The sequence below is a fragment of the Stenella coeruleoalba genome (genome assembly GCF_951394435.1).
Source record: "Stenella coeruleoalba genome assembly, chromosome: 3".
Taxonomy (NCBI): domain Eukaryota; kingdom Metazoa; phylum Chordata; class Mammalia; order Artiodactyla; family Delphinidae; genus Stenella; species Stenella coeruleoalba.
The window spans coordinates 159,957,836-159,978,435 of record NC_137148.1 but is presented as its reverse complement, the minus strand read 5'-3'; the positions used below and the strand labels follow the sequence as shown (position 1 = coordinate 159,978,435).

The 20,600-nt window shown below is 52.7% G+C and overlaps 1 protein-coding gene across 1 annotated transcript; it reads right to left on the bottom strand.

The window, feature by feature from the left end:
* Positions 1–5,204: 5,204 nt before the first annotated feature.
* On the bottom strand, positions 5,205–17,286 carry TRIM7 (tripartite motif containing 7). The gene is made up of 7 exons (XM_079918623.1): positions 16,118–17,286; positions 15,134–15,229; positions 10,473–10,703; positions 9,638–9,660; positions 9,236–9,351; positions 8,685–8,720; positions 5,205–6,796 (listed from the first exon to the last, which is right to left on the bottom strand). The coding sequence occupies exons 1-7, from the start codon at positions 16,622–16,624 to the stop codon at positions 6,285–6,287; spliced, it is 1,521 nt and encodes a 506-aa protein (XP_079774749.1). The 5' UTR covers positions 16,625–17,286; the 3' UTR covers positions 5,205–6,284.
* Positions 17,287–20,600: the final 3,314 nt, after the last annotated feature.

Here is a 20,600-nt window from a genome sequence, read left to right as displayed (position 1 = left end):
GGGGACCTTTCGCGTGTTAGGCGAACGTGATAACCACTACACTACGGAAACAGGCCCGTCGGGCTCTCTTCGTAATACTACTGAAAAATCTCTAGTTAGGAAAACTTCTTGTGAGTACGATGCATATCACAGCTCTATGGTGGTGAAACAATGGTCCCACGATCCAGATCGTTGGAAACGCCCACAGAAGGCTCTGCACCCAATCTTTCACCGGCAAGCTGCTCACCCACTCTTCTACCTGCACTTCTTTCCCATCCCGGAACTCTTGGTGATGCCCACTGCCCGTCCAGGACGAAACCTGTCCACATAACAAGAAATTATCAGAAGGTAAATGAAAAAAGAAAAAAATGGGGCTCGTCCGGGATTTGAACCCGGGACCTCTCGCACCCAAAGCGAGAATCATACCCCTAGACCAACGAGCCACCCGGTGAGGAAGTTTCTGATTCAATCCTTGATATGCTTCTAGGTGGAGTCGTTTAATCGCTGAGAAAGTAAACATTTTTTTCTGGTATAATGAAAGCGTTCTCTGGATCTCCGAGTCTCTCACGCCCAACCTATCCCTGTTCGACCGTCTTCGCGTCAACTGTTAACTCTCAGCAGTAGATAGTTCGCCCAGCATAAAAGCTCGGTATCCCTTGGCCCCTCTGAGATCTCCTGGAATCCAAATGAGCGCCTCATTGCTAAGGCTACTCGGGCAGCAGGCAGGGGCATCCTTCCACTTTGGGGACTCCTCCTCTCCCAGGGGATCCCAAATAAGGCGCAAGTCTGGAGGCCCAAGGGCAGGGTACAGAAGCCGGGAGAGCCGGGGGGCTCCTGGAGAGAACCGGGAGCCGGGCTTGTAGGGGAGGCGGGATGGACTAGGTCCCGAGCCGCGACAGACGAAATGAAACCTGGGTAGTTCCTTCCTATGAAGCGCCTGGTAAGGGCGGGAGGGGGGGCGGGAGGGGGCCTTTTCTTTATCGTTTTATGAAAATGTTAAAAACAACATCTACTTATTTGCAAAATATTCAGAAAGTGTAGGGAAGTGAGAAATGAGCAGCATAAATGAGATGGCCAGGAACCCCGCTCCCTCAAAAGGTGACCGACCAAGGTAGTTGGTGCGCAGCCCCCCCGAGGCTAGGATCGGTGCGCGCGCGCACACACACACACGCGGCGCCCAGGCCGCGTGTCTTGGCTACCCGCCCTAGCTGCGTTCTCCCGGGATCGCCCCAGAACAGTCGCGCGCCCAGTGAACCGGAGGCCCGGGCTGTGCGGGCGCTTTCCTCCTCCAGTTCCACTGGGTTATTTAGTAGTACAAAGCAGTGATTCGGGATCCCTGCTTTCAAAGTTCACGAAAATCCACTCAGAGTGGACCCAAAAGTTTATTTTTGTGCCACCAGCAGAGAAATTCCCTACACGGATGGCTGTTACAAAAGAGAGAGACGAATGGTGGTTAAACTACTCCGAGGGGAAAAAAGTGCTATTTTTCCATTGCCACTCTCCGAGATCTTGCTCAGCCCTCTGACCTGACCTCTCTACTCGCTGCCGCTCCTCCTCTCGGCCTCTTCCTTGGAGACCACGAGGCTAACGCACTCCATCCCCACCTGCTGTGGTCTTCCCCTCCTCCCGTGCGCACTCAGCGTTAGGTGGGCTCTCCTCTGCTTCCGGCGGCTGTGCGTCCTTGGCCTCCCAGTCACTACCGCCTCCGTGTTGCAAGTATTCGCTTCTCTTCTCTGTGGAATTATATAAAGAGAAGTGCAAACAAATGTCCACACTCGTGACACCTGGACCTAAAAAGTGTAACTTTGTCACATTCGCTTCCCGTCTTTTTTTAAAACAACTATTTAGTTTTCCTTTTAACAAACAAAAAACAGTAATACATGCTGACCTTCTGACTTATTTATTCTGTTAACGGAAGTCAAGTGTACAAAATGACCCTAAATCCTCAGTGAACATGGGGCCCCTGCCCAATGGGCAGAACCAGGCCCGCTGGAGGTCTCGGGCGCCCGCCCGCCCGCCGTGGCCTTCGCGGGCATGACCCATCCGGGGGGCCTTGGCAGAAGCAGAGCCCTGACTAGGCCCCGCCGCATCATCCGAGACCGCTGGAGCCCTCTCTCCAGCGGATGAGGACCCTCAGAAAAGCCCTGAGCGAGTCGCCATCCCACGTGAGGTTTAGCTTGGATCAGCGTTCGATAACAGAACTCGGGTCTCCTTCTCACCAGAAGAGAGAAAACCGCTCGCAGGAACCTGGGTAGACGCCCAGGAGGGGTGAATGAGGTGGGTCGGGGGGGTGGCAGAGGAGGCACACACTTCCCTCCCTCACACAAACCAGCTCCCATCCAACGAGGCAGGCTTTCCATCAAGACCCAAAGGGACTCGCCCCACACGGGCACGCTGAGGCACTTGCGCGTCCCGGACTCCCGGGATTCTTCGACCCCTATGTGACTGCCCTACCGGAAGGCCACCTCATTAAAGAAGCCCCTGCGGGGACCAATGGCAAGCTACGCGGGGTCTTAAACATCGCTCCACTCTCGACTAAAATAGTAGATTCCCAGGGGGCGGGGGCGGGAGGGCTTTCACAGGTGATCCCCCAAGCAACGCAGAAAGAATTAGAGACCAGGGCAAGCCGCTGGCCGAGTGGAGCGACAGGAGGGGAACGGAAAGACCCGCCGTGAACTCGCGGAGAGGGCGCGCATAAGGAAGCGAGAGAGGGGTCGCGGGGGAGAAGGCGCGCGGGGCCAGCAGAACCTGTGATCTCAAAGCCAGGGACGCAGTGGGTCTGGATCTTCGCGAGAGTCGACGGGAGGGAGGGACCGAAGGGTGGCAAGCATTTAAGGGGCACTTGAGAGGCAAAAACACATAATGGCGGAAATTCGTGTTGGGGTGTGCATTTTCAGCTCTTCAGAAGAGAGGAATGGAAAAATGTCAAAGTAGGCCCCAGCGAGATTTGAACTCGCGACCCCTGGTTTACAAGACCAGTGCTCTAACCCCTGAGCTATGGAGCCAACTGCGAGTCGCCTTTCTGCGCACGAGTACTTGACACCACTTTGGTCACCGCGCAGCCGCAGACACTGGTCACCGCGCAGCCGCAGACACCAACATGCAGGCGGGGCCCACGTCCCTCGGCCAGTGAGCGCCCCGTCCGACTGCCGCCCCCTCAGCTGCGGCGTCAGTGTCAGTGTCGCGGGTCGAGCTGCAAATCCTGGGAGAGAGCCCAGAGGACAGAGGAGGAGAGTTGCGCCCGCTGGGGAGCGGAAGCTGTGAGAGATCTGGTGAGGGCGGGGCGCGCTGCGGGAGGGGGCGGGGCCACCAATGGGCTGAATACGAGGAGGGCCTGGGGTCTGCCGCCCGGCTTTGGGGTCTGGGGCGAAAACTTGTTGAGGATAGAGTCCTATGACAGTAGGGGTCCGAGGTTGGGGCTCTGAGAGGAGGGCTAGAGAAAGGGTGTCAGTGTGCCTGTCCTGAGAGGAATCCAGGTCTGGTCTGGGTGGGTGATCAGGAGGGAAAGATTGGTAGAGAAAGGTGGGAAAATCAAAAGGTCGATGTGTGAAGGACTGGAACGGGACAGGAGGTCCCTAGCCCCTACCGCAACTTAAGGCAAATTAGGAAAAGGAAATCCTTAGGGGCCCGTCTTGAATTTTGGGGGAGCTGGTTCCATCGGGGCCCCCCAAAGCGCCCACGGGACAAAGGGAAGAGATTGAGAGCCCAGGTGAGGGACAGGAGCCCTAGCCCAGAAATGGTCAGAAACTGTGGCTGTAGTTGGTGGAACTTGGTCTGATGGCCCAACCCACCCTTTGGTCCCTGCAAGGCCAGATGACTTAGGTCACTGGGTGGCCAGGCCAGAGGAAGGTCCCTAGGTGCCCTCTTGTCTGGATGCTGAGGAGTGGTGTGAGGGTCTGGTTTCAAGGATGTGGGTTTTCATGTCTCAGCAGCTCACAAGGATCTAGGACCAATGAATGGATGGAGTCAGAAGGAACCCAGCTTAGGCCAGTCATTGCTCTCAGAGGCCCAGACATCTCAGAGATCTTATGATGGTCAAAGGATGGGAGAGGAAAATGCACACACACAGGCATACTCTCACACCAGCCTTGTGACATCCTAAGTCACTGCACCACCCTAGTGACCAAGAGAGAACATCTGTCATACTGTCCACGTGTAATTGTTATGTAACTGTTGTTACATCTCTTCGAATATGTATATATCTACATTGTTAGTCTGCAAACTCTGATAGACACACAATCACATTCACAAACACAAAAGCTGAAAATATAAACACAGCCACCCCTGCAGTGCCCAGACCTGAACCTAGTCACCCTACCTTCCGTGACCTGTAATGTGTTGCAATACTTCAGCACAGTTGTTAGACGATATAAAGGGTAATTGTGCTACTCAATCCAAAAGCCATACAAGCCTGGATAACATTAAGGCTTGATGATAGCATTAGGCAATTTAATTAATAAGTGAATGTTAGAAATGGATTTTCCTTGTGGAAATCAGTGGTATTCAAATACACTGATTAGCTACAGTGTTCTAGAGCTACTCTCCATGTATGAACACCACACAGGGTTCACCCTCTGGGATGCTGCTATAGGCTGGACTCTTCAATGGTCCTGTCCCCAGCCCACAGGACACTGGATTCTGACTGCCTAGTGCTATATCTCTAGATTGCCTCTAGAAAAGTGTCATGCCTGCCCCGACAAGAACATCTCTCTTACCGTCCCTTGTATGCAAAGTGTGCTTGAAGTATCTCAGGGACAGAGAGCATGGAAACTCCAAGATGCTTGCAGATCAGACTGTTTGATGGTCACTGCCCCTGCATGCCAACACGTCTATCTATAAACAATGTGTGCAGGACAGAATTAGGTCTGAGACTGGATTTCATCTAGCTGGGCAGCTAGGTAGTGGGGGAAGGAAACCTTTGGCTTTCACCTAAATATGGGGTGGCTAATATTTTACAACTACAAATCAAAAATAGGGTGTGACCATACTGACCTATGTCTGTTCGCACCTAAACCTTATACGCATGCTCATAAACGCCCTCTCCAAAATCCACATGGCCCCGCCCCCCGCTCCTGAGATCTGAGATCTAAACACACATGCAAACGTTCCTCACACAGATAAACACACACGCTCACCTGGTCTGGCAGAAACCTTTGCTCGTAACTGTGCTCTTGCATTCAGACTGGGGGAGTTAAGAATGAGCCAAGACACCCTAGAAATGAGCTCACAGTCTGTATTTCCATCTCCCCATGCCCCTTTCCTGGAGCACACTAAGCAGGGAACAGCCTACCTCCACTCTCCCAGAAGCCCAGCCATGCAGAAGCTGGGGAACCATTAGCCAAGGGAATAACACCCTCCAGGGTACGCGCTGAGCAGGCCGTGGCACCAGGGTCTTCTGCTGCTGGCATACATTTGGGAAGCTCCAGGAAGTGTCTGTCAGGGGCATGCCTGTGCTCTGTGCATTTCCATGCTGGTGTTAGTTGCTTCTGTAAAATTATACGTGCCGCCTTGAGGTTCAAAATTCCAGAATCTTTGGTCTCCTTACCCAAGGGAGACTGTACTTTGGCACTTGAAAAGGGTTTAGGCAAACTTGCGTACACGGAGCAGTCACTGTGGCCAAGGATGTGTTGTACATACACTCTATCATCAGGCTAAGCCACATTGGACGGCAGCTATGCCTATATACTGTTACCCTGGGCTTTGCCCTCATGTACAGATCAAGGGTCTCCTACCAGTTCCGGCCCAAACTCTCCACTGAGCTGGAAGTACAGTGATCCTCCCTGAGTAGACAACTTCGTCAGGCCAGCTAGATTCAGGTCTCTGAAGGCAGAGCTGGCAGCTGACAGGAAGGCAGAGCAGAAGGGATCATGAACCTGATTGGCCTGGCAGGAACCTGCCCCCCTTGCAACTGAGGATGGCAAAGGACCAGAGCTTGGTTTTGTTCCACGGAACCAGAAGCCCTGCTGAGTTGGGGCAGTGATAGGAAGCACCTCTGGTGGAGCTGGGCTCCTGTCCTCATCCACCTCCACCTCCTCACAGCTCAGGCCAAATCCACACGTGGACAACAGGCAGGAGACATGCCAGGAGGGTCCAAAGCATCTCTTCCCCTGCTCAACTGACCTCAGAGCCCTTTTCCCCAACAGCCCATTCTCATGTCTTTGATGCTGTAGTCTGCAGAAGCCCCTCTAAGGCAGCCTGGGACAAGAGTCTGGAGGGCATACCCAGAGTGACCAGGAGGCCCCATCCGAGGGCAACATGCCTTCCCATGACGCACTGACCCCCTCAGGGAGGCCGGGCAATGCCCCTCAAGGCCAGATTCGCAAGTAGGTACCAGTGGAGCAGACAGAGAAAAGGGGGAACACGCGCTCTTGGAAGTTGACACGGAAGGTGTAGATGTGGTGCATGTCCTCCGCAGCATAGAAGGACACGGCCCCCACCTCCAGGTCCAGGGCGACCCGCACGCGGGACAGGTGCCCACAGCTGAGGGGCGTCCTTTCAGGGCTGGTCACCGCCCAGTACTGCCCGCTGTTGAGCTGCAGCGCCCAGACGCCCTCTTCGGGGGTGAAGGGCGTGAGGCCCTTGCGGCGCACGCTCTCACGTGCCACGCCAAAGGCCCAGCCGTCCTTGGAGCCCACTTCCACCTCCCAGTGGTGCCTCCCGGAGGAGAAACCGGAGGATGCCAGAACTCGCATGTTGGTGTCGAAGCGGCGCGGGTGGCTGGGCAGGTCCTGGGCCCGCTGTCCAAGGCGCACGCTCTTAAGATCCAGAGAGAGGATGAGGCGGGGGTTGGCCGTGTCGGGGTCCAAGGTCAGCTCCACTGCGGGGTATGGGGAGGGGGGAAGACAGGGAGAGACGTCCCATGCAGTGTCCTTGCACGGCTCCCATCGCCCCACTCCCACCGCCCCCTCATTAAGTAGGTGTTGAAATCACAGAAAGGCAATTTATGGACCTGATTTGGATCTCAATTCAAACAGATTGACAAATCCAATTTAAAAGACCGTGGGGGGGGGGGGGTGGCCTTCCCTACTGGCGCAGTGGTTAAGACTCTGCCTGCCACTGCAGGCTACACAGGTTCGAGCCCTGGGTCCGGAAGATCCCACAGGTGGAGCAAGTAAACCCCTGCGCCACAACGACTGAGCCTGCGCTCTAGAGCCCGCAAGCCACAACTTCTGAAGCCCGCGAAGCCACCACAATGAGAAGCCCGTGCACCGCATCGGGTAGACCCCGCGCACACAACTAGAGAAAAGCCCGCATGCAGCAATGAAGACCCAAGGCAGCGCAAAAGAGAAAAAAAAAGAAAATTGGGGCTGTACAGCAGAGATTGGCAAAACATTGTAAATGAATTATACTTCAATTGAAAAAATAAAATTAAGAAAAAAGACAAGTGGGGGATTTCGGACACTAGATACTGGAAAGAAGCATTAATTTTTTAGTTATGACGTTGGTTTTGTGTTTGCTTTCTTAATGGTTTTGTGTTTATGTTTTTTTTAAAGTCTATCTCTTTAGAGACAACATACTGAGATATTTACAGAAATGAGAGCTATCTGTGGTTTGCTGCGAAATAATGCAGTGGGAAGAAGTGGGTAGGGGTGTTTATGAAAAATACTAGCCACGAGTCAATAATTGATGAAGGTGTATGATGAGTACATAATACTCGTCATGCTCTTCTCTCTACTTGTGTATGTTTGAAATTTTCCATAATAAAAAGTTAAAATATGCACACTTGCTGCAAGTGCTACTATGTTCCAGGTCTGTTCTAGGCCCTGAGAATCCCACAGTGGAGTATCCCTGCCCTCCTGAAGCTTCCTTTCTGTGGGGAGAAGGAGAGACAATACACGATAGAGGGATCAGGAGAGCAGGCTGTAATTTCAACTAGAGGGGCCAGGGAAGGCCTTACTGAAAAAGTGCATTTGAGCACAGACATCAAGGAGATAGGAAGTCAGATATGCAGCTGTGTGGGGGAAGGGTGTTCCAGGCCCTGGCACAGCCGGTGCAGTGCAAAGGCCCTTAAGCAGCTGTGTGCTTGGTGCCTTCCAGGAGCAGCAAGGAGTGTGTGTGGCTGCACGGAGTGAACCAGGGGAAGAGTGTGCAGTGAGACTCCAGACCCCGTAGGGCCTTCAAGAGCACTGCAGGAACTCCAGCCCTTACTGAGTGAGAGAGGCAGGGTTCTGAGCAGAGGAGGACATAGTCTGACTCGGCTGGTTTAGATTCTTCCCGAGTAAGATCTGATTTAGCTCAGTCACATCAGCATCAGGAATATGTGTCCTCCCCTCCCCACTTCCCTTCCCCTTGGGGTTAGATCCCACTCACCCCAGAGCCCTGCAGGAGTGATCACCACCTCCCTTCCAGTCTCCCCCTGCTTCCCCCGACCCCTGCACACAATCCCTGTCCCCAGGAGAGGCCTCCGTCTCTCTGGGAGTGGGAACAGGGAAGAGACGCTTGTCCAGGTGACCGACAAGCACTCCCCGATCTGAGTATCTCAAGGTGCAGGGCACTCCTGCTCTGGAACAACTTATAGGCCTATGGGCCCCACGGTGGCCTGAAGGAATCAGACTTGTGAGGATGAGGAAGAAAGGGCAGTTGATGGCAAAGTTGCTGAGGTGGACAGGCAGAAGGAACCAACCATGCACAGAGCCCCGAGAGACAGTCACTGGATCTCTGCATGGCCAAATGACGGGCACTCACTGTTAAAACAGCCATCATACCTTTCTCCTCTTTCTCCAGTTCTCCCCGAAGATCCTCTGAAGGGGAGAAACAAAGCAGGTTGTGTGTGAATGACATGGGAAATTTCTATTTGGCAACAACGGTGACACCACCTCTTGACACTGACAGCCCCACTGTAAATGTTCAATATCTGGGGGTTCACTCACTCCCCAGATACCCTAGAGTTGATGGGCAAGTGCTGGGCCGATCATGGGGGTGGGCAGGGGGCTGTATTCTAGCTCTACCTCTCCCACTTCCCCCTCTTTTGTCTGGAGCCATTCTGAGCTGAGCTCTCCCTCTTCATCCTTCTTTCTGCCCCCAGTGCCCCTCTACTCCATCTGTCCCCAGGGGAAGCTTCATGCCCTGGGGTAGGGGCGGGGGTTCTAAATAAATTAGCCACCACCGCCTCCCCGCACCAGTCTGGCCTTGACACACCCTAGTTCCTGTTTTATCATACAGCTTTTGGAAAGGCACATCTTCAGGACCCCAAACCACCAGAAACACGCCATCACCACCAGGACTGCAGGGCCCAGCCCCACACACAAGTCCCTACCTCTGAACTTCTTGAGCAGCCCCTTTAAGACAAAGGTCTTGAGAGAAACATTCCAGACTTTATTCTTCATCTCAGAAGAGACTGTGGTTGGCTTGGGGGCGGGCACATTGCTGCACCTGCAGGACAAGGACCCTGAGGAAGGCCCACTAGCACTGTCCCACTCCCACTGGGCTTGACAGTTAGGACGGTGAGGTCCTCTGGGTGGGGAGAGGTGAAAAGGAGAGCCTGAGCCCGTGCCGAATACCCATGGCCAGGCAGCAGATGTTTGCCTCAGAAGGTACCCAGGTAAGGCACTGGGGGCATCGGGAGGTGAGAGGTCAGGGGTGGGGAATGAAGACAGGAAGCTAAGTGGAAAAGAAGTGCCAGCTTAGAGAGGCCCAAGGTATTGTTAGGTCCACTCACCTGCTTAGTGTGTTTTTGAATTCCTGGAAAGAACAATGAGAGAAAACCAAATCAGCATTCACCTTTGAGAAAATAAAACTGGCCCCTTCCCTCCTTCCAGGGGAATAAGCAGGTGTATCACCCCCTGCCTCCTGCATGGGCCCCAGGTGGCAAGAGCTTCCCGACGCTCCCATTTATTACAGAATCATCATGGAGCCAAGGGCTGGGACCCAGTGCTGCCTCTGCTTTCAACATCGCCCAAGACAAGTGACAGCTCTTATGCAACACCTGGACGTCACTCAGATTAGTGCCTTTTAAATGACCTGTTTTGTTTTGTTTTGTTTGGGCCTCATGGCTTTCTGGTATCTTAGTTACCTGACCATGGATTGAACCCAGGCCCCCGGCAGTGGAAGTACAGAGTCCAGGGAATTCACTTAAATGACCATTCTTGATCCATTTGTGACTTGTGAAGTTTATTTCGTGGATTGTGACTCTTTATTTTAGAAGGAAATAAGACAGAATAAAAAACATCAAAGTGCATCACATGTAGTACGGGTAAGTGTCATTTTCCGAGACTTTTGTCACAACGTATATGATAGAATACATTGTAAGAGATGTTATTGTGGATCATGGTCAAGAAAGTTTTTATCACATCCCTTTAGACCTCTAACCCCAGGAAAATCAGCGCTCCTCTCTCTAGTCCACTTTGGCTCCAGATGTGTGATTCTACTAAACTCATAGGATCTGATTCTGTTCTCGCCGCCGTTCTTGTTTCCTCATTTGAAAAGTGGGAGGGATAAATTCATGCCTCCTGCCTTAGGATAAAGGACTCGTACCCTGGCCAAGCCAGGCTCACCTGGAGAACGTCAAGATCAGGCTTGCCAGTTGTCTCCTGGATCTCGCTGCTGAGCTTGGAGAGCTGGGCAATCTCACCCCCAAGCCGGGCCAGGTTCTCATTCTGCTTCTGTGTCACCTCCCGGGACAGCTCCTCCAGGCGGCCCAGGAGCCGACCCTCCTGTTCCACCAGGAAGGCCCGCAGAGCCTGGAACTCCGCCCCAACCTTCTCTCGCTCGGCTGCCATCTGCTTCTGTCCCAGGAGAGGTGAAGTTGAAGAGGGCAAAGGGGTGTGGGCATCTGAGACACAGCATTTGGATAGAAGCCTCTGAGCCATCCCACAGGGCAGGGGTGCATCCCCCTCACTGCTCAGGGGTCAGAGACTCACGCGTGCAGGCCCACCGTGCACACGCTTTAGTTGAAATGTCCCAATTCCGAGCACGCAGCAGCCTCAACACGTGCCTTCCCTTTCCCTGTCACAGTTGCGCCCATGTGTCTCTTTAGACCTGGGTTCTCCCACCAACCTAGGGAAACTTCAAACTCACCCCAGAATCCCCCAGGGCTGCAGTCTCCTTATTTGAAAAGTGGGAGGGATAAAATAGTGCCTCCTGCAGTCACTGTAAGGATTAAACTGAGGTCCCCAAACACATTTGTTTTGTGTTCAAAGCAAGACAACAGGCCCCAAATGGAGTCGCTTATGTTAAGCCCCACATCACCAAACCGAGACCTAATGACAGCTTCAGCTCTCCCACAAATGTTATCTTAAACCAGCCTATAAGGAACGGCCTGATCAGTATTTGTTCAGTAATCTGCCTGATAAACCCCTGCCATCCCCTACAGGGAAAGCAACTTTGCGATAGCCAACCCACTTTTGTGTGTGTGTGACCAAATTTATGATCTTTATTCTGCTGAAATTAGAGCATCCAAACACGTGATGGTTTCAAGTTATTGTAGAGTTGGAAAACATCTTTGATAGCACACACTGAGATCTCAAACATAATGCCGTATAACTCTTCTCACTTCGGTTTAGTTCGACATTTTCAGCGATGATTTAATATATGATTTATAAGGCAACTTTAAGGTGTGGCTTTGTGGAAGTAGGGGGGTGGAGTGGGGGCTGCTGATGAAAACTCATTTTAAGACACAGAAACTTAAAGTAAATCATTGATGTCACTGGCTGTCAGACAAGCAGGCCAACAAAGTACCCTAATTCGTTGTTAGGCTGCAAGGGTGACGCAAGTATCTAATGGAGAGATGATGGCAGGTCTCACATTTAAAGAAGCACATTCACAGCATTAACAACATGTACTGGGCTTCCCTGGTGGTGCAGTGGTTGAGAGTCCGCCTGCCGATGCAGGGGACACGGGTTCGTGCCCCGGTTCAGGAAGATCCCACATGCCGTGGAGCGGCTGGGCCCGTGAGCCATGGCCGCTAAGCCTGCGCGTCCGGAGCCTGTGCTCCGCAACGGGAGAAGCCGCAACAGTGAGAGGCCCGCGTACCGCAAAAAACAAACAAACAAACAAACAAAACATGTACTAACAGGATATCAAAACTGCAAGACTGGAAATAAATTTAAAATACTTCTACCTTCACAGCACTTCTTATGTTTAAATTCCCTCTCTAATCAGACACCCAAACTACTCTGGGATCATAAGTCATGTTGATGAATCAAACAGTCTATAAGTCCTTGGTAGTGCTGGCTTGGGCTCTGCAGGCAGAAAAGACAACTCTTACTCAGAAATGTGTCAGTTCCAGCCAAGATAAAATGCTGTCCCTTCCAGGGTGGAAGAGGTCCAGTGCAATCCATCTGCTACCAGGTAACTGGTTTCCTTCAAGGGTGATGTTATATCAGGCCTCTGCAGTGGTTCTGCTGCTGCCAGGCTGAACATTGGGCAGCAGCAGCAGCTGCTAGATCATTCTTGGTGAGTGGGAGCCCGTGCTGTTGGGCCAATGAAAAGCCTTCTTAACCGTCAAAACAACTCTTCTACTCATGAGCCTCTGTGGCCAACCCACTTTTTTGCCTAGTACAACTTCCTTCTTCCTGCTTCCTCTGCCTGTAAAGTCTCTTGCCTTGTATAGCTCTTCAGAACTTCTTTCTTTCTGCAAGATGGGATGTTGGCTGATTTATGAACCACTGAATAAAGCCAATAAGATCTTTAAGTTTTACTCATTTGAATTTTGTACTTTAACATTTGTCACCCCTCCAACTTTCACGCTTCACTTTACCTCATTTTAAAGGGCACCTTTTCTGTTTAGCAATCGTAAAAGCAACACAAGTTCATAATATAAAACCTGGAAATGCAGGAAAGTAGAAAGAAAGAAGGAAAATCAATGCCAGTGATCAGAGGTAACAGCACACCCACAACGACCTAAGTAAGAGTCTGCTGTGTGCAAGCTTTCTATCCTATTCTTTCCATGACCACTATCCACAGGATTTTCACCCCTGTGATTTCAGACACAGACTCTCGCTCCTGACCCTCTTGAGTCTTTACATGAACACCTGGGAGGGACTCTGCATGATATAACAAGTGAGGCCTCTCGTGGCCAGTGAGAAGGATTCCATCCCTCCAGGACAAGCGCAAATGTCAAAGTTCCTCTTCCCTGAAAACTCTAGGGGGGGAGGGGGTGGCTGGAAGAGGAGACTATAAGTGGGTTCTGAAGTTAGGAGACCTGGGTTCAGTTCGCTGCTCCCCAGTCTTCAGGATTTGGGCAAGCAGGCAGCAACAGCCCAGGAAACTTTACAGGCGTTAACTCCCTCAATGCTGACAACCACCCAGTGACCTGGGTACACTCTCATCCTGATTTACAAATGAGAAGACCAAGACAGAGAGGTGCATTACCAGGAAGTGGGAAGTCAGGATTCTAATCCAGGGACTCTGACCCCAGAGTCCAAGCTTCTTGCAATTATAGCATACGGTCTCCCAAGGAAGTAACACAAGTGGGACAATATTTACCAAAACACTCTAAATCGGGGTTTCCAACCTCGGCGCTATTGACATTTGGGGCAAGATAATTATTTGTGGTGGAGGGCTGTCCTATGCATCGCAGGATGTTTAAGCAGTACCCTGGCCTCTACCGGTAAACACCAGTAGCACCCCTGCCCCAGTGCTGACAACCAAAAATATCTCCAGACATTGCCAAATGTCCCCTGGGGCCCAAAATTGCCACCAGTTGAGAACTACTCCTCTAAATGGTAAGAGCATTTTCAAATAAAAATATTCCTTCTCCTTGTTCTCATAGCAGCAATGGTTGTCTCATTAAGCAGGTATTTTGTAATCATAAAGGATGTGTGGGCCACAGGGGGGTTGGCTGGGTGGGGGCAGGACAGAGTAGAAAGTGCTAAGCAATGTCATGGGGTGTGGGGTTAGAGACCATGAAGCTGCCCAAGCTGGAGAAGGCCCTCTGGATCACGGATGTACAGCAATGGCCTAAGAGCCACGTGCTTACTCTTTTTTTTTTATCGGTACGCGGGCCTCTCACTGTTGTGGCCTCTCCCGTTGCGGAGCACAGGCTCCGGACGCGCAGGCTCAGCGGCCATGGCTCACGGGCCCAGCCGCTCTGTGGCATGTGGGATCCTCCCGGACCGGGGCACGAACCCGTGTCCCCTGCATCAGCAGGCGGACTCTCAACCACTGCGCCACCAAGGAAGCCCCACATGCTTACTCTTTTTTTCCAGCAGAGCAGGGCGGAGATCTGGAGGGGTGAGGGGTGAGCCCTTCCTTGTGGAGGGAAGTGAATGTTCAGAAGAGAATGTCTGAGATGTGCATGGGATGCAGGTGTACCAGGTGCAGTTCAGGGTCAGGAAAGGACCCTGGGGCACCTGTACACAGGGTCCTCCCCTTCACCCCACACCTCCTTCCCTTAAGGGGGGGGGGCGACCCTCAGGTTGCTCTCCCTCCATTTTCCAACTCTAGGACTTAAGAGCCCTGCCCTAACAGGCCTTAGTGGATCCTTTCATTCTCTTAACCCCTAGTTTTTGAGCTAGGAACTGAATTTTCGAGATGGAAAATGACAGTGACCCACATTTGCCCACCTTAACCAAAATGAACCCCATTTCACTTTCCTGTTCCACTTCAAGGAAGACAAAATACCACCCTAAGCGCTGGGCAGTGAGGGTGCTATAGCACAATCGGCTGCTGCAAACCCAAGTCCTGGACCCTCCTGCCCTCTGCTGGGTGGGGAGCAGCTCGGCCATCTCCTCCCCCATCCCCCCAACCCCGCTCCCCTAGCCTCGATTTCAAAATCGAAAAAACTCTAAAACTGAAAGATAACTCCTTTGGTGGTCAAATACGCCATAGACTGACAGAAGCCTCCCACTTAGTATGAATATTCATATGTTTCTCTATAGAAATATTAATGTGTTCCATTACAAGATGCTCCACAGACCCTAACTGGGGTGTTATGTAATATTAGGGGGACTATACATCCTGATTCACCTGGACAGTTCCACTTCAAGCCAGCTGTTCTAAAATAATTATTTTAGCCCTCACTTTCACTCTCAAAAGCTCTGGTTATATAATAAATTACACGGTCACCCTATATAATAGGCACCTCATTATATTTCTAAACTCCACCTCGGCTCTTCCCCAGGCACACACTCCAAAGCCACACACACCTAGCCAGAGTGGTGGGTGGCCCTCTGCTGTCACCCAGGGGAGCCACCCTGGGGGTTGCCATGCTCACCAGGAGCTCCTTGCTCTCCTTCCCTTCAGTGGAACGAAATGCCTCATAGTCCTCCAGATCCTTCTTCAAGACCTGCAGCCTGGACTCCAGGAGCTCCTGCGGAAGAGTGAGAAGGAGGACACTGTGGGGAGAGGATTCTGGCAACTCCCACTTGTGCCTTCCTGAAGCCACCCAGGAGAAAGGGAAGGCCCTGTTCATTGAGGAAGAGGCGGCAGGGTTGAAGCCACCTCTGGACGTCGGGATGGCTACAGCCTGCACAGGCTGCACGTAAGGGTACAGGACAGCTGCTGGGTGACTCCAAAGGCCTCAGGGTCTCCCGTCCTCAAGACCATCTGTGCACCATCCAGGCTGACATCAAGCCCGCCAGCAGCCCAACCTGCCTAGTCCTCTCTTCTGCTTTCCTCACCACCATCGGAAAGCCCTCTGGGTGGGAGAGCTGGAGCAGGGTAAGAGCAAAGAAAGACCGGGGACTGTGCCAGAGGCGTCCGCGCACACCCTAGCAAGTTGGCAGGAATGGGAGGTGCCAGAATCCCAGATGGCTCTTGGCTCTCTACTCAGCCCTGGAGCCACCCACCCCCTTACCCCGACCTCCTGGGAAGGTCGTCCCACTCGGCCACAGAAGGTGAGAACACCGAACAGAGCTATGTCCAGGGAAAGGGCTGAGAGTGGGGGTAGCGAATGTGTGGGTGTGACGGAGAAACCGCTCAAAGCCAGGTACTGACAGAAAGAAAATCTCCAAATCTGTGGGGCATCACGCAGGCGGCCCAGTAGGGGCCCAAAGGGAAACGCGAGGGGTTTGGGAAGGTGGTATTGGTGGTGTCGGGGGTGACAGAGGGAGAGCCGCACTCAGTCCCGAAGCCAATGCTGCGCAGCATGGGATAAGGGAAAAGAAGCAGGGGCTCACCTGGGCCTTCCTGCCTGCGCGGGAACGCAGAACGGGGACTGGGGGTCCCGGGGACGCGTAGGGGTGGGGACGGCGCTCACCTTGGCCTCCTGCACCGCCTCGTCCAGGGGTAACACGGCGTGAGCGCGGTGCTCGCGGGCGCGGTCGCACACCACGCAAATGGCACGTCCATCGTCCTGACAGTAGAGCTTGAGCGGTTCGCGGTGCTGCGCGCACCCGGCCGCCCCCGCTTCCGGAGGCCCGCGTTCCCCCTGCGCGCCGGCTGTTAGGCTGAAGCGCCGCAGCAGCGTGGCCACCGCGGCCAGCTGCCGGTTGGGCCGCAGCTGGCCCGGGCGCGCGGGCTCGCGACACTGCGGGCAGGGCAGCGAGCAGGACAACTTGTGGGACGCAGCGGTGGCCCCGGCGCCCGAGCGCTCCCAGCAGCGCGCGATACAGGCGCGGCAGAAGCTGTGGCCGCACTCGACGGACACCGGCTCCCGGAAGAGCTCCAGGCAGATGGAGCAGGTCACCTCGCCCTGCAGCTCTACCGCCAGCGCCAGTGCTTCGGCCCCAGCGCCCGGGCCAGTCCGCGGCCCCACCGCCGCCATGCGCACCCTCAGCTCACCCAAGTCGGGCGGCGCGGGAGAGGATACCTACCCTACGGTACGCCACTCCCAGCGTAGCGGCCGGGGCGGGCCTCCGAGCGCCCACGGGAAGAAGAAGGGCGGGGCTGACCCCTGCTGGCAGAGACTGGAGCTGAGGGTGCGCCAGGATGGGAAACGTGAGGGGAGGGTGCGCTTTGATAGCTGACCGGGCAGCACAGGGCGAGGGGATCTCAGCGCAGGCCAGTGCTCTGCGCTCCAGTTCTGGGCCGCTCAATATCCCGCCTTGGCCCGCGGCCTCCTGGGTCCCGAGTCGCCCTCTCTCCGTCTCTCCCTTCTCTCAGCCCTAACGCGAGCCTGTCTAGGCCGCCCCAGCCTGACCCAGTCAGCCTTGGGAAACGGGCCGGGACAGGTGGAAGCACACGCCCATCTGGGCGCCACTCCCAGTTGCCGCCCGAGGCCCAGCCAGCACAGCCCGAGGGCCTGACGCCGGACCAGTGTCAGGTTCCCGGAGCTCAGGTTTGTCCGGCCCTGTGCTGAGCTAAATTTAGAGTCTGGAACCTGACTCTTGTCCCCGACCCCCAAGCGTGGCCTTGTATCCACTTTTGTAGCTACCTCTCCCGCGATTGTGTCCCCCCGCCTCCCCTTTTATTCTTTATTTTTGTTTTGTTTTTTTAAGCAAGTAATACAGTTACAGTCAATTCCCCCACTTTATTCGGTGTTATACCCCTCCAAAACCCAATCCTTTGTTTCTCTAGCTCGTTTCTACAGTCCCCCTACCCACCGCCCAGAACTGCCATTGTATTTGCTCACACCCTCTCTCACCTCACTCCCTCTGGAGGGCACTTGGGGCAGATTTTCTTCCCCAACCTCCTCAGAAACTGCTCTTGTCAAGGTCACCAGTGACCACAGCGATCCTAACCCAAAGGTGAAAGCAGGCCCCTTCTCAGGCCTTACCTCCCCTCTCCTCTGATGCTTCCCCCTTCCGGACACCCTTTCTCAGCGCCTTCTGGGATGCTGTACTCCCTGACTCTCCTCCCACCTCCATGGCCTCCTACCCACTTCTTGGCCACCGTGGTGGTTTCCTCCTCAACCTTTGGACTTTCCCTTGCTCAACCCTTGGACTTCTGTCTATACTCACTTCCTTGTGATCTCTTCCACTTTCTTGCTTAAAAGACCTTCTCCCTGCTCCAAAGTACAAAGCCCCAGCCCAGCTCTTCCTAGGATGTCTGGCTCCTGGCTCCCACATCCAACTCACTGGGCAGCATCTCCACATGCAGAATTCTAAGGGGGAGGCACACACTCACGGTTTCCACAATGCACTTCTGCTCTGCCCCTCCACCTGCTCCGCCCACAGCCTTCCCCACCCCATCCCAGTTAACAACTCTACCCCTCCAGGTGCTCAGGCCCAAAGGGGTGAGTCCTCTGACAGACAAGGGAAATGAGAAGGCCCCACTCACAGTCCTCAGCATCTCCTCACTCTCTCACCCCCTCCACCGCATCATCTCCTATAATTTGATGATCACAACAGTTTTCTCCCCTTCTGCCCCACTCCTGCCCTGTCTTCTCCATCCAGCTGTGAGAACAATCCTGTTAAAATGTTAAATCAGATAGGGGCTCTCCTTTGCTGAAATCCTCCTGTGGCTCCCATCTCTCTCAGAGTAAAAGTCAAAGTCTTCACAATCGTCTAAAGGCCCTACCCATTCTTCCTCTCCATCCTCTGCACACAACCTCTCCACCCTCATCTCCTCTCACTCTCCCCTGCCACGTGGACTTCCTTATTATTCCTGCAATAACAAGTCAGAAAGATCCTACTTCAGGGCCTTTAAACTGGCTGTTAACCTTTACTTGGACCTCTCTTTCCTCAGATACCTGCATGGCTCAGGTCCCATCTCCTTCAAGCCTTTTTTCAAAAGTCACCTTCTCAAAATCACACATTACTATATTCTCTCCCTCAACGCCGGCTCTGTTTTCTCTCTAGCACTCTACCTCCTCTGGAATAGGAGCTGATAGATGTAATGGACTATGTCAGTTTTGTTCACAGTTGAACCTCCAGTTTTCTAGAGCAGTTCTTGGTACACAGTAGAGCTCGGTAAACTTTTCTTGGATTGAATTGATTTAAATGTGGCTCAAAATTCAGATATACAGAGCGGTTAACAGTGAAAAATCTGCCTATCACCTACGTCCCAGTTCCCTTACAATCCCAAGCAATCAACTTTGCAATTCTGAATTACTTTATACAAATATTACATATTTTGCTACACTCCCCCCTCTTTTTGTTTAACAAAAGTAACATCCTGCACCCAGTCTGAACTTTCCTTTTTTCGGCTCACAGTTCATTTTGGGTATCGTGCCGGATGACTTTCCCTTCTTTTTCCCCGCTGCCTCCAAGGGTTTATCCCGGTCCTGTGCTCCCCCCGGGCGACCCTCGGTAGTGGTCCGCTCGCCTAGAATCAGTAGAGGACCCTGGAACAGCTCCCGGCGCTGGCCGCCGAGCTTTGCTGCGTTTGGGTTGTCGCGACTGGCGATGCTATTCATTCACCCTTGCCTTTCGCCAATAAAGGACTAAGGGAACATGGAAAATGTGCGCTCTGAGAGTGGGGATGTAGCTCAGTGGTAGAGCGCATGCTTTGCATGTATGAGGCCCCGGGTTCGATCCCCGGCATCTCCAGCGCAGGTATGCGTGACCGTTTTGCTTCCTCTCCTTCCAAGTTTCGAAACGCAGAACACTAGGAAAATTCCTAAAGAGTGGAGTTTGCGCAGGTTGGAGGAGCCGGCGGCCCTCACCCACTACAAGCCCAACCCCGCGGCTCTACCTTTAAACTTCGGACTGAAAAATCACAGGGTGAGCTCATCGATGGCGTCAGCGTGAGCAGTTTTTCCCTGCGCTGAGCCGTACGTTTTCCAGGGATGGAAAAGGGCAAGGTCCCTGGCGGAAAAGGGCAAGGTCCCTGGCGGAAAAGGGCAAGAAGAATACGGACGGAAGTGGGAGGGACGGTCAGTCAAGCACGATCGGTAGAGTTTGAGTTTCCTGGGCTGCTAAGAATCTTGTCTTTAGTGGCCAGATCTTGTCCCAACTAACTTCAAACCTGGAGCTAGATACAGCCCGAATCCTACCTTGAAGTAAGAATTACTGAAGAAAGTGACACGCACGCCCGACTAGCTCAGTCGGTAGAGCATGAGACTCTTAATCTCAGGGTCGTGGGTTCGAGCCCCACGTTGGGCGAAGTGTGTGTTTTGGTCACACGAAGCACTTCCTTGCCTGACCCGCTTTCGGAAGAAATAAAGAAATCCTGTACGGGAAATTCCCTGTGTGTGATATTCACTAGGCCGTTTTGTTGTCACTCTCCGGTTCACTGATTAATCTATCCTTTACCTACTAACAAAGTGGGTTTTTAAATATTTTTTTGGGTTAAAAAAATTTTTTTAAAAATTTTTTTTAAGACAGACATAATAAAATGTACCACTTTCATCATTTAAAAAAATTGAAGTATAGTTGATATACAATGTTGTGTTAGCTTCTGGTGTACAGCAAAGATAATATATATAGACTGTTTTTCAGATTCTTTTCCATTATGGTTTATTACAAGATATTGAATATAGTTCCCTGTGCTATACAGTAGGACCTTGTTCATTTTCACCATTTTAAAGTTCACAGCTCTGTGGCTTTAAACACATTCACATTGTTGGGCAACCATCACCACCATCCATCTCCAGAACTTTTTCATATTCCCCAGCTGCAACTCTGTACCCGGTGAACATTAACTCCCTAACTATCTTTCTCCCAGCCCCTGGCAACCACCATTCTACTCTCTGTCTCTATGAATTTGACTACTCTAGGGACCTCATATAAGATGAACCATACAATATTTGTCCTTTTGTGACTGGCTTATTTCACTCAGCATAATGTCTTCAAGGTTCTTCCACGTTGTAGCATGTGTCCGAATTCCTTCCTTTTAAGGCTACATAATATTCGATTGTA

Excerpts from the sequence above, each read along its gene's own strand:
- TRIM7 (XM_079918623.1), bottom strand. The coding sequence starts at position 16,624 with ATGGCGGCGGTGGGGCCGCGGACTGGCCCGGGCGCTGGGGCCGAAGCA. Across the intron at positions 15,230-16,117 it reads AGGCGGTGCAGGAGGCCAAG|GAGCTCCTGGAGTCCAGGCT; the intron begins GTGAGCGCCGTC and ends ACTCTTCCGCAG. Across the intron at positions 8,721-9,235 it reads GCTGCTCAAGAAGTTCAGAG|AGGATCTTCGGGGAGAACTG; the intron begins GTAGGGACTTGT and ends TCTCCCCTTCAG.